Here is a 13310-nt window from a genome sequence, read left to right as displayed (position 1 = left end):
AAGTTGTTCAAACGTGTCCCCTATGGCTTGAAAAAGCTCAAGAGGCCATGGATTCGTGAATATATATTTGTTTGGGGTGAAATCCCGACAAACATGAGATAATTTTCATGAAGAAAGCCAATTAATCTCTCATTTTTATCCTGATATGCGGCTATCTTATCCCTTTTCAGTAAATATAACATACTTTGTCTAGATTTATCCCATCTCACTAAATGTCTCTCTCTTGTACACACTTTGTTTGGCACCTCTTCCGTAATCTCACTAGGATTTTATTATTTGAAAGGGGAACCCCAAAGTAATACAGTCACTGCTTCGGGTCCCCAGTGGGCCAGTGCCACCACCGTGTACGACAGCCACTGCTGGCTCCACAACACGCGATGTGCCGTGCTGCATCATCCACTGCGAAGGTCAAGAGACCATCTCGGTCACTGTTGCCACTCCCATTTGACCCCTACTCACGACGTTGCCCGTTTCAGCTCTACTCACGATGTTGCCCGTTTGACCTCTACTCACGATGTTGCCCGTTTGACCTCTACTCGCGATGTTGCCCGTTTGAACTCTACTCACAATGTTGCCCATTTGACCCCTACTCACGATGCAGCCCATTTGACCCCTACTCACAATGTTGCCCATTTGACCCCTACTCACGATGCAGCCCATTTGACCCCTACTCACGATGTTGCCCGTTTGACCCCTACTCACGATGTTGCCCATTTGACCCCTACTCACGATGTTGCCCATTTACCACAAAGGAGATGATGCAAAAATGGTGGGGGGCGTTAACCTTGCAACATCGTCACCCTTTCTCGATCACCATCGCCGTCCGGCATTCCCTGCTCACCCCGAGCACCGCATCTCAACAACAACGTGTAGCCGAGCTGCCGCACAAATTTAAAGCGCTTCACGTTTGCAGTTCACGGGCGCCCGGCTGTCGTTGGGGAGGAGATAATTTAAACTCGCTTAATTGCACCCCAGGCGTCAGGCGGCTTCGTGGCCCCGCGAAATGAATCCTCCGCTGCTCGTGACGGAGCACAGATCTTTTTCGAGCTCTTCCCGCGGGGGGACGCCTCCGCTGGGCGGGCGGGCGGGCGGGCGGACAGGCGCTCGCGGAAAGCTCGTTCGGAGAAATGCGAAGCGATTTATTACGTGGATGACGTATGTAGATATATATGTTGTGTGTACCGCGCGGTGAGGGCCTCCAGCGAATACGTTCTGCGAGTAAACACCGCGGGGCCCGTCGGCACACGACACGCCTCGTCTTGGTAGCGCGCACTGCCCGTGGCTGTTCTCGCAAGCGGTCGCCACGCAGTGATGCGCGGCTTCGCAGTTTTGGCAGCGCGACGCTCTTGTCTGCATCGTGTCATGTGCTGCCATGAGCCCCAGATGCGCCGTAACGGGAATGGACGCAGGTCTCTTAATGATCAGCCAGAGAAATGGAGTGGTTCTGAGAACGTTTGGTCGATGTTTTTTTTGTTTTGTTTTGGCCCATGTGAACCGATTCAGTCCAGGGCTCTTTGTTAAACCAGGTGGAATGTTTGTGAGATTTATGATCTTCCTGGCAAGCAGTGTGGGATTTTGTCAGCGCTGGTGGGAATTACAAGTTCCTCCCACAAGGTCCCGTCTTTCCGTAAGACGAACACTATTGACATCCTATACAATCCTACGCATTTAATCGAGCCTGGAGAGATGATGAGCTGATGTTGAAACTCACGAATTTCTGTCCGTGAGTTGAGGGCTTTAACCACATCACCACCTGGCCGCATTGCATTGTAGTATTAAATGCATATAATAAACCAATATATGTACAGGAAAACTTTGCCCAACACTGCTTTATCAAATGCGTGTTTTGGCTACACACGTTTTACCGAATGAGGTCTGTTATCCGAAACACGGGAGTGATGTTTCGGCTGTACACGGTTTGACGCTGCTAAGACTATCATCACCACATCCACAAGTAGCGTCGTGAGAGTGCGGAATCTGTTGGAAGGTGTGAATGAATCGACCGTGACAACGATTCATTTGGACACATTTACCCGCATGTGTGTTTTTTCGTGGAGGCTTTTGCGTGAAAAATCTAACACACTCACCACTCACACTTATTGAGGACATTAGTCACACGGACGCTGAGATGGCCAAACATTCACGTTCAAGTGACAGTGTCAGGGGAGAGCGTTGTGCGTGAGTGCCGCGGTGAGGGAAGATGAAACGGAGACGGGGGTTTTGTGTTGAGGTGAAATTGAAAAATAAGAGTGGTGGACACACACACACACAAGCAATGGAGAGCGGCTCAGCATCCTTTGGTACAATAACAAGAGTGGACATCGTATAGAATTAGTCAAACAAAGAGGCAGGGGGTGATAATTTCAGACTCATGAAGATAAGGTCTATTATTTGTCGAACGTGTGTTTTTTTTCCCAACGCGGTATTTTCCAGGAATGTAACTCGCGTGTTCGGCAAGGTTCGCCTGTATATCATATCCACTCAAATACCCATTTATTACAGCTGCATATTATCGTGGTGTTTGTCTCAAATATTGATGACGTTCCTCAATGAAATAATAAACAAGGGAATTATTTGCTAATGTTAGCAGCTGTTGTTTAAAAAGGTTGTCTTTATATACCGATACATTAGCAATCCCCATTCAATGCATACTTTAGAATACACGTAAGAGCTATTATTTCCAATAAGCATGCCAATATTCTTGCCAATTTTACATAGAGTACTGACTCTACAATTTAGTAATACAGTATTGTAACATTACACATACTTTGATTCAAAGTTTAACCATCTCAGCAATAGCTAATGATTAAAACACTTATTTTGAAAAATGTATCGTTCCTCAATCAATTTCAAAACTACACTCACCATTTTCAATATTCTCCATGGACTATCCCCTCTCATCTCACTCTACTCCCCTCCACGCACTCTCCTACCTCTCCCCTCTCATCTCACTCCACTCCCCTCCACTCACTCCCCTACCTCTCCCCTCTCATCTCACTCCACTCCCCTCCACGCACTCTCCTACCCCTCCCCTCTCATCTCACTCTACTCCCCACCACTCACTCTCCTACCCCTCCCCTCTCATCTCACTCTACTCCTCTCCATGCACTCTCCCACCTCTCCCCTCTCATCTCACTCTACTCCCCTCCATGCACTCTCCTACCTCTCCCCTCTCATCTCACTCTACTCCCCACCACGCACTCTCCCACCTCTCCCCTCTCATCTCACTCCACTCCCCTCCACTCACTCCCCTACCTCTCATCTCACTCCACTCCCCTCCACACACTCTCCTACCTCTCCCCTCTCATCTCACTCTACTCCCCTCCACTCACTTTCCTACCTCTCCCCTCTCATCTCACTCCACTCCCCTCCACTCACTCTCCCACCTCTCCCCTTTCATCTCACTCCACTCCCCACCACGCACTCTCCCACCTCTCAGCCTCTCACCTCACTCTACTCCCCTCCACGCACTCTCCTACCCCTCCCCTCTCATCTCACTCTACTCCCCTCCACTCACTCCCCTACCTCTCAGCCTCTCATCTCACTCCACTCCCCTCCACGCACTCTCCTACCCCTCCCCTCTCATCTCACTCCACTCCCCTCCACTCACTCCCCTACCTCTCCCCTCTCATCTCACTCCACTCCCCACCACGCACTCTCCCACCTCTCTGCTCCTCTCCACGCACACGCTGCTCCAGCATCCAAGGTTTTCTATCAAGTACCCCGTTAACCGTCTTCTCTCAGTGGGAGGTCGTCCATTCTCCTCTGCTGCCCCCAATGTCTGGAACTCCCCTTTCCCCAGCCGTTTGCGCTGTTGACTCCCTGTCCCTGCACAAGTGTGGGCTCAACACCTTGCCCTTCTCACCTGCCTATGCAGTGCCGGATTAAGCTAGTGCGGGGCCTGTAAGATATGCTATAAAGGGGCCCTAAATAAAAAAAACACACAAAACCACAGCAAGAAAATTTAGCGCTGTGGTTTTCACACCTGATGATGATTGCTTGTGTTGCAGTCGAAACGTCGTGAGAATTTTATCGTTTTATATTTTTATTATTTTTTTGTTTCCCTTCTACGTGACTTTACCGAAAGAACCAAGAATATGAATCCCTGCAGTCACGAAAGCTTTAAATCAAAATTTAACCTGTTTTGTTGCCAGATAAAAAGGGAAAACCTATTATAATATTAATTTACCGCACTATGATCTGCACTGACGCCGCAGATTTTGACTGCACTAGTTCACGGTTGGCACGGCTGTGCGCAGTGGCTTTAGTCGAGCCATCAAGCGCTTTCAGATGCCCTTCTGCGGCCGTCTGGAATACTCTCCCTTCCGATATCAGGATATCAGGCAGCCCCTGGAGCTTCGCACTTTCAAATGTAGATCGACAACTAATTTCTTGAGAAATGCCTTTAGTGTGCTTAGTTTGTTGTCCTTCCCCCGCGCCTCCGAGTAGCCCGGTTGGCTCGCGCAGGTGCGAAAGAAGTTCAACGTGAACACGTACGGCGCGCCTGCATGGCTCCTTCCACACGCACAGGTCTCCCTGATTGTCGCAGCACGCTCGCTCTCTCTCGCTCTCTCTCACCTGGCTCGGGAAAAAAAGTCTACTCCATTTGGAACCGCAAAGGCAACTAACGGCGAGGCTTTCCATACACGCCGAGCATGCGACGCCGACACATTCCCAGTGTCCGCACCCGTGTAACTCACGACCCGTAATGCGTCCCTTGCCGTTCGTCAGCAGGGGGGCTGCATTATATATATCCTTTATATAAACAAAGGACGTGGTGCTCACGTCAGCGCAAAATGCCAGCGAACTCAGGGCGTGATGTGCATGTGTGCACGTGGGTATACGTTCGTGTGTGTGTGTGTGTATCTGTATGTGTGTGGGGAGGGGTCGAGTAGCGTTTAGCACGCCTAGGATCCCAGTCACCCGAGTTCGACTCCTGCTCGCGGCCAACACCATTGCCCAATATCTGTGAATCGGTCCTGGGGTTCGCCAAGGTCGACTCAGCCTCAAATGAGTACGTTGTGCAATGTGGAAATATTTCCACTGGGGAGACAAAGGCTGCCGGGTGTGGTGCTGGATACCCGCCCCCTCGTGTGCAGTGCCGGCCTTCGTAGGTGCTCGCTAACAGCACTTGCCCCAACAGTCTGTAAAGGTTACACGGGGGGTTTTGTCTTTTTTTGTTGTGAGGAGCGGAAGTGCTTCGGTTTAATACACTTCGCTACGAATCTGGTGACCGTAGTTCCATTCGTGCTCTCGGCTAACATAAAATAACAACATCTGAACTGGTCCTGGGCTTCCCCTAGGTTGACTCCGCAGAAATTGAATAGGACCTAAACATCAGCACTGCTGAGACTAGGGCTGAACGATTTGGGGAAAATATCTAATTGCGATTTTTCTGACAGATATTGCGATTTGATTTGCGATTTAATTTTTTAAGTCAAGCATCAGTTCAATATTCACTGTGTAATATATTTAAAACATGTTATAGAGCATTATCACATGATGCCATCAAAATACGTATGAACTGCTCTATATATTCTAATGCAAGGATGAGAACTTAAAAGATATGAATTGCTTCCAACATGTATTCATTAAAAAAAAAATTGAAATAGAACATAGAACAATTGTTAAGTTAAATAAGTAAAGTTTTAATAATAATAAATACTAAAACAATTCCAATAAGAAAGTAATCGGACTTTTCAAACGGCAAAAAAATCACAGCCTTTGCGATTTGCCAATCGCGTTGTTCCAAATTGCGATTTCGATTTGAAATCGATTATTAATCGTTCAGCCCTAGCTGAGACCAAGACGTCCGGACGTGGTGCTGACCACACACCTCCACCCACCTGACGTGCCGTGCCGAGTTCAATAGGCGCTTGCTGACATCACCGCTGGCGCAGCCTATAAGGCGACTCGATGTACCCGTTGCGTTACACGCGCACGGACATGAATAGCCGTCCGTCGGCCGATGCTCAATCTCACGCCGTCGCGGTGGGCGTTTAGCCTCGCAAGGCGGCTTCACGTAACGGATATAATTGAATGCGCAACCGTCTCACAGGATAATTCCACACGTGGGTGGGGTGAGGGGGTGGGGGAGGGGCTCCGTGTCTCTCAAGCCCCCCCCACCCAACCCCCCCCCCCAACCAACGTATCGTTTTATCGCTCTCGGTGCAGATTCTGTGTCGCTTAAAAAATAAAATAAAAAATTCGTCAATTATCACCGCTGCGTCCGCCTGCCACCGTGCGCATCGTCAGCGGGGGGGCTATTTCGGAACCCTCCCGTGGTGCCTCCCGTTGGCAGCAAATGCAACACATCCTGAAGCTGCGCTGTATTCGTAATGCACTTACCAAAGTACACGCAATCGGGCGCTGTCAAATCAGCGCAATTAAAACCCGCTGCCTTTGCGCGCTGCAGCATCAGCGTGCTGCAGAGACATTTGGTAGCGTGGGGAGAGCGTGGGGAGGGGGGAGTAGCGTTTGTGAATGGTCACAGTGGTGAGGTCATCGATCGCGGTCAATTATTGTTTTTAATGACGCTTATTTACAGAGAAATGCGCTCAATGAGTCTCGAGGCTCTTTTTTCAAGAGGGCAATGTCAAGTTTTTTTGCAATGGTGGGTGATGTTGCTGCTGCTGCTGCTGTGTGTAATCCCAACTGAGCAGTTTGCAAGTAATTTTGAGGCATTGGGATGGTTTGGCTAATGCCAAGTACATTATATGGGTGGGTTTTTCTTTTGTTTAACGATGGGAGGAAACCGAAAAACCCGGAGGAAATCCGTGCAGAACAGTGGCAGGACATCATACGAACTGCACACAAAGAGAGGGAATCGAACCCAAGAGCTTCTTGCTGTGAGGCAAGACGAGCCACGTGACCAGGCTATTGATGCCAGCCCTCCTCAACATCGCTCTCCATCCTTTTTCTCATTGTCGCATTTCACAAGTCGGTTTTTTGTTGTTGTTGTTCAATTTTATTCCAGCTGCGGAATCCTGGAATCGCGTCACGAAGCAAAGAGTCCGGTCGCAACTCTCGCACAGTGGCGCGCCAACCCCGTGTTCGAGAATGGCCCACGGAAGGAGATGTTGCAGAACTACTTCTGTAAATCCTTCAAGTGCCCCCCCCACCCCCCCCCCCTAGGAACGCTGCACTTTATACGTAAATATATGTTGCGTAACTCAACACATTCCTCGATAACACCGTGGCCTTAGCAGGAACATTTGGAACATCCGGCGTTTTGGGCGATGGCCCTTCTTCACAGCACGTAAAATAACAGATGCTTTGTGTTTCATTTTCGTTTATTGTGCTTGTGCACCTCTCTCAATGCAGACTTACACGGAGAGAAATAGGAGCGAGCACGTGGATCGGAGAAGAAACACAACTTAGAGACATCACAACGACGTCAAGGGAAAGGAAGTGGGCCTGGGGCAGAACGCATCGCAAGAAAGGGACGTTTGTCGCTGGACGAGACTGGTGACGGGCGGATTGATAACCGCACGGTCACCTACAGGAGACAACAATCCCGGCATGGCCGACCACTGCGGAGACGGAGCGATGAGCTCCGCTCACGTGCAGGGAGCGAGGAGAACTGTGGGATGGCACAACCGTGAACAATAACGGCGGTGTGAGGAGGCCACTATCCAGCAGTGGGTGGACCAAAGTTGACGACAATGTTGAGATAGTGCACATCATTGTGTGTGTATGTATATAAAAGAACCTTACACGCATACGGGCTGGGTGCACGCATCTGTGGCTGCTGGGTACTGGGTGCACACACCTGTGGGTGCACACACCTGTGGGTGCTGTGTACACACACCTGTGGGTGCTGTGTACACACACTTGTGGGTGCTGTGTACACACACCTGTGGGTGCTGTGTACACACACCTGTGGGTGCTGGATGTACACACCTGTGGGTGCTGGATGTACACACACTTGTGGGTGCTGTGTACACACCTGTGGGTGCTGTGTACACACACCTGTGGGTGCTGTGTACACACACCTGTGGGTGCTGTGTACACACACCTGTGGGTTCTGGATGTACACACCTGTGGGTGCTGGATGTACACACACTTGTGGGTGCTGTGTACACACCTGTGGGTGCTGTGTACACACACCTGTGGGTGCTGTGTACACACACCTGTGGGTGCTGTGTACACACCTGTGGGTGCTGGATGTACACACACCTGTGGGTGCTGTGTACACACACCTGTGGGTGCTGTGTACACACACCTGTGGGTGCTGGATGTACACACACCTCTGGGTGCTGGATGTACACACACCTGTGGGTTCTGTGTACACACCTGTGGGTGCTGGATGTACACACACTTGTGGGTGCTGTGTACACACCTGTGGGTGCTGTGTACACACACCTGTGGGTGCTGTGTACACACACCTGTGGGTGCTGTGTACACACCTGTGGGTGCTGGATGTACACACACCTGTGGGTGCTGTGTACACACACCTGTGGGTGCTGTGTACACACACCTGTGGGTGCTGGATGTACACACACCTCTGGGTGCTGGATGTACACACACCTGTGGGTTCTGTGTACACACACCTGTGGGTGCTGGATGTACACACACCTGTGGGTTCTGTGTACACACACCTGTGGGTGCTGTGTACACACACCTGTGGGTGCTGGATGTACACACCTGTGGGTGCTGTGTACACACACCTGTGGGTGCTGTGTACACATACCTGTGGGTGCTGGATGTACACACCTGTGGGTGCTGTGTACACACACCTGTGGGTGCTGGATGTACACACCTGTGGGTGCTGTGTACACACACCTGTGGGTGCTGGATGTACACACCTGTGGGTGCTGTGTACACACACCTGTGGGTGCTGGATGTACACACACCTGTGGGTGCTGTGTGTACACACACCTGTGGGTGCTGTGTACACACACCTGTGGGTGCTGGATGTACACACACCTGTGGGTGCTGTATGTACACACCTGTGGGTGCTGTGTACACATACCTGTGCGTACTGGATGTACACACCTGTGGGTGCTGGATGTACACACACCTGTGGGTGCTGGATGTACACACCTGTGGGTGCTGGATGTACACACACCTGTGGGTGCTGTGTACACACACCTGTGGGTGCTGGATGTACACACCTGTGGGTGCTGTGTACACACACCTGTGGGTGTTGTATGTACATACACCTGTGGGTGTTGTATGTACACACACCTGTGGGTGCTGGATGTACACACCTGTGGGTGCTGTGTACACACACCTGTGGGTGCTGTGTACATACACCTGTGGGTGCTGGATGTACACACACCTGTGGGTGCTGTGTACACACACCTGTGGGTGCTGTGTACACACACCTGTGGGTGCTGTGTACACACACCTGTGGGTGCTGGATGTACACACCTGTGGGTGCTGTGTACACACACCTGTGGGTGCTGGATGTACACACACCTGTGGGTGCTGTGTACACACACCTGTGGGTGCTGTGTACACACACCTGTGGGTGCTGGATGTACACACACCTGTGGGTGCTGTGTACACACACCTGTGGGTGTTGTATGTACATACACCTGTGGGTGTTGTATGTACATACACCTGTGGGTGCTGTGTACACACACCTGTGGGTGTTGTATGTACATACACCTGTGGGTGCTGTGTACACACACCTGTGGGTGCTGGATGTACACACCTGTGGGTGCTGGATGTACACACACCTGTGGGTGCTGTGTACACACACCTGTGGGTGCTGGATGTACACACACCTGTGGGTGCTGTGTACATACACCTGTGGGTGCTGGATGTACACACCTGTGGGTAGGTGTCGGGCTGGGGAAGCAGTGGCAAGGCGCAGGCGGCCGCCAGGTGGCTCCTCACCTGCTGCATCTGCCCGAACCTCTCCCGCTTGCGCCACTTGGCTCGCCTGTTCTGGAACCACACCTGTGTCCACCAACATACGGGGAAGAAAACAAAAACTGATCATTCATCCAGCAGAGGATTGGACATGGCTGCTGTTGGTCATGATGATGATGATGATGCAACAATTTGCTTCAAATTCACATTCCTATTCCATGCACTCAGGGATGCGTCTCTCTCTCTCTCGAGATTTTTTCTTGCAACGTTGCTTGGAAGCATTAAATTATTAATAATTATTGGCATAAGGCACCAATAATTGAGTGCAAAGTACACCTATCGATACATATCCTAGTACTCCCCTTCAGGGCATCTAGCAACCGTAATTCATATTCACACACATGTGTTTGTATGTCACTACTGTGCGCACCACTACACACACCACCAAAGACAAAGATCCCCCCTATGGCCTTTACCGACTTGTGGGGCAAGTGCTACTTTGAAGGCCGGCATGGAATATGAGGGGGTGGGTGGCCAGCACCATACCCGGCCGCCTTTGTCTTCCTAGTGGCAATGTTCACACACCACACTAGGTACTCATTTGAGGCTGAGTCGACCTAGAGGATGCCCAGGACCAGTTCAAACAATCGTCACTGGTGTTGGTCGTGAGTAGGAATCAAGCCTTGGTCGCCAGGTTCGTAGCACAGCGAGCTAACCACTACACTACCGTTCCCCACTGTACACACAACCACCCACACTAGCCACACACACCACCGTGGTATTGCGAGTACTATGGATGTGGCTGGGTGCCGAAATCATTCGCAGAGCAGCTTTCCGGAGGTCTGCTCCGACTGAAATGAAGCACTGCGCGTATCACACACTTGCCATCAGTGTGTGTCTACAGAGTGGAGTACGTCTACGCATCACGGGGTAGGATTCCGCGGTTGTGCTGCTCCGCTCTCTCGGATTGTGCATTCAGTTCCTGAAGAAGCTCCCAGCACGTGGAGCGAAACGTCGGACATAATGCTGGACAACACGGGGTGCAACCCGATGCCACATCGGGGGAGAGAGAGCTGTTTTTTTTTCCAAATAGGTATAATAATATTCCTAAACGGTCTTCCACACAATGTATTCGTATGTGTGAGTAGGCTCACTTAATCGCTTGTCCGATGAGCCCTTACACTTGGACTTCAATGAACCGATTGCAAAACGACATTTGTACCAAACCGACCTGAATAGCGATCTCACCTTACAGCACTTGTACCAACAGCCGACTGAGTTACTCTGCCATTCACTTGTGTTTGTATGAAGAGCGAGCGGGTGACCGGGTGAGTGACTGAGTGCGCGACTGAGTGATAGTAGAGTTGCGAGTGAGCGATCTCAACTCCTCCACCCTGGCTATTCAGGCGAATATTCCGTTTGGATAAATAGATAAATGTGTACGGTAAAACGTAGCATGTCAGACCGTCGCGTGTATCCACCCGGACTAAGTAGCCGCCCACACAGAGGAATGCATTTGTGAGCGGTGCAGCACTGCCAACTTCTAGAGACGTTCGCATATCCGACCTTGTCACAAACCCGCCTACACCTCACTCACCAAGCCAGCTGCGTGTGCGAAGTTGTACTGTTCCGTAAAGTACTGAATGGGGTTGAATATCACCCGTGCAGACTGTCACCATAAGTTTAACACGACCAATATTATCCACAATAACGGTTTTTTTTTTTATTTGGGGGGGTAGGTAGGATCGGGTAAATATAAATGTGTCGTTAACCCACCACCAGCCGACACAGCCAATTAGTAATATTTTTCATGTAAATGAAACATGCCAAATAGTTACTGCTTCAGCACGCCGGTGTGTTGGAGAGTAAACCCACAACATTAACAATTTGAGCACGACGTTTCGCTGGCGATTACAACCTGCCTCTTCAGGCGATTTGCCAGGAAGCTTCCACCGTAAATACACCACCACTTTTAGTAACCCAACTCTTCACTTCAGCCACCGTCAACTAAAGTGCTACTCTATGATGAGTGCCAAGCGCCTTGGGCTAAGGCGCGACATAACATCTATATAAGATAGAAGATAACATCGATATGGGGCACAACAGCGCGGTCTCATTACTCGAATGTGGCAATGTTCGCCTTTCTTGGGGCAAAAATTTCCACCAATCATTTTGCGTCATTCGAAGGAGCCTCCCGCCTGCTGCCTCGTTTTCAGGGGCGCCCTTCGCTCATTCGCACAACGAATGAGCGAAACGCCACGCGCTTGTGAACTTCCAGAGTCTGAGACCTACAGACCTACGCGCGTACAAGTTGGGCTCCCTGCGCCGGGTGCAGGTGTAACGTCGAGGGCACACCCTGGGGGAGGGATTTGTCGTCCGACTGTTGCCGAAATGGATACCCGCCGGACGGCGACTCCCGTTGAAGTGCTCTGCGTCCCGTCCTTAATTCATATGAATATCAACAGCAGTCCAAGCCAGCATGTACACGCAGCGCTATCCATAAACTCGCAAGCGTACTCACGCACAAAGGTCTCCTATTTAGCCAGAGCAGGCTGGTGTTGGGAGTGCAGTTACGCGAGGAGGACCTGTTAAAGATCGGCATGGAACACACGAAGGGATGGTGTCGCCAGCACCCAAACCCAGCCAGGTTTTTCTCTGGTGTTTACACACTGCACCAGTTGCTCATTAACGGCTGGCAGAGTCGATGTAGGAGAGAGAGAGAGAGAGACCCGCTACCGGTTTGGATGACACTTGTGGATTGGCAGGGTTGTATTGCAGTGTAGTGGCCCATTCTGCAATTGCTAATCATACACACACACAACAAACCTTGCATGTGACTCGTTTCAACTGTGTAACTTCAGTTGATGTTAAGTAACGTGCACGACATTTCTAAATTTGCGAAGTTGACAAAAATATGAGAAGAGTGAAATCTAAATGCATTGTGCAACACGACGTGAAGCTCACAGTCGTGTTGCATTAGTAATACTTGTCTACAGCTATGAGTAACACGTGTACCTTCAATACTCAAACGAGTGCCTGGTGCAATTTGTAAACATCGCCATCGGGGAGACAAAGGTGGCCGGGCGTGGTGCTTACCACCCACCCACCCACAGGTGCTCGCTAACAGCACTTGCTCCCACGGTCTGTTCAGGCTATACGGGGGATATTTGATGTATGTTATGTTGAACTAGTTTATTTATGCCAACTGTGCACAAATATAGTTATAGTCATGTAAAATAATCTATTAAATAATCTATACAATAACCATAACCCTACGCATATGCATTCTACATTCAAACAAATTCAACGAAAGATGTTACATTTTTATTAAAATAATGTCTTGATTTACTTTATTTAGCCAGACGATATTGCTTAGATATTTTGCAGGAAATAGATTGCACGTATTTATACACAGTACATGCATAATATACAATGTCAAACAAATGGAGAGATGCCACTGGAAACCACGACAGATTATAATCGGCATT

The 13310-nt window shown here is 50.0% G+C and overlaps 1 protein-coding gene across 1 annotated transcript in view; it reads right to left on the bottom strand.

Moving 5' to 3' along the window:
* LOC116939871 (uncharacterized) overlaps window positions 1-13310 on the bottom strand; it is a 70649-nt gene that overhangs the window by 31505 nt on the left and 25834 nt on the right. The window contains exon 3 of the mRNA XM_032948818.2: window positions 9781-9909. Within this exon, the coding sequence (XP_032804709.2) occupies window positions 9781-9909 (129 nt within the window). The remainder of the gene's footprint in view (window positions 1-9780; window positions 9910-13310) is intronic.

Source organism: Petromyzon marinus, chromosome 7, assembly GCF_048934315.1.
Source record: "Petromyzon marinus isolate PM22_M1 ecotype Great Lakes invasive population chromosome 7, UKy_Petmar_22M1.pri1.0, whole genome shotgun sequence".
Lineage (NCBI taxonomy): Eukaryota > Metazoa > Chordata > Hyperoartia > Petromyzontiformes > Petromyzontidae > Petromyzon > Petromyzon marinus.
The sequence above is the reverse complement of the archived record's forward strand: the minus strand, read 5'-3'. Positions and strand labels throughout refer to the sequence as shown.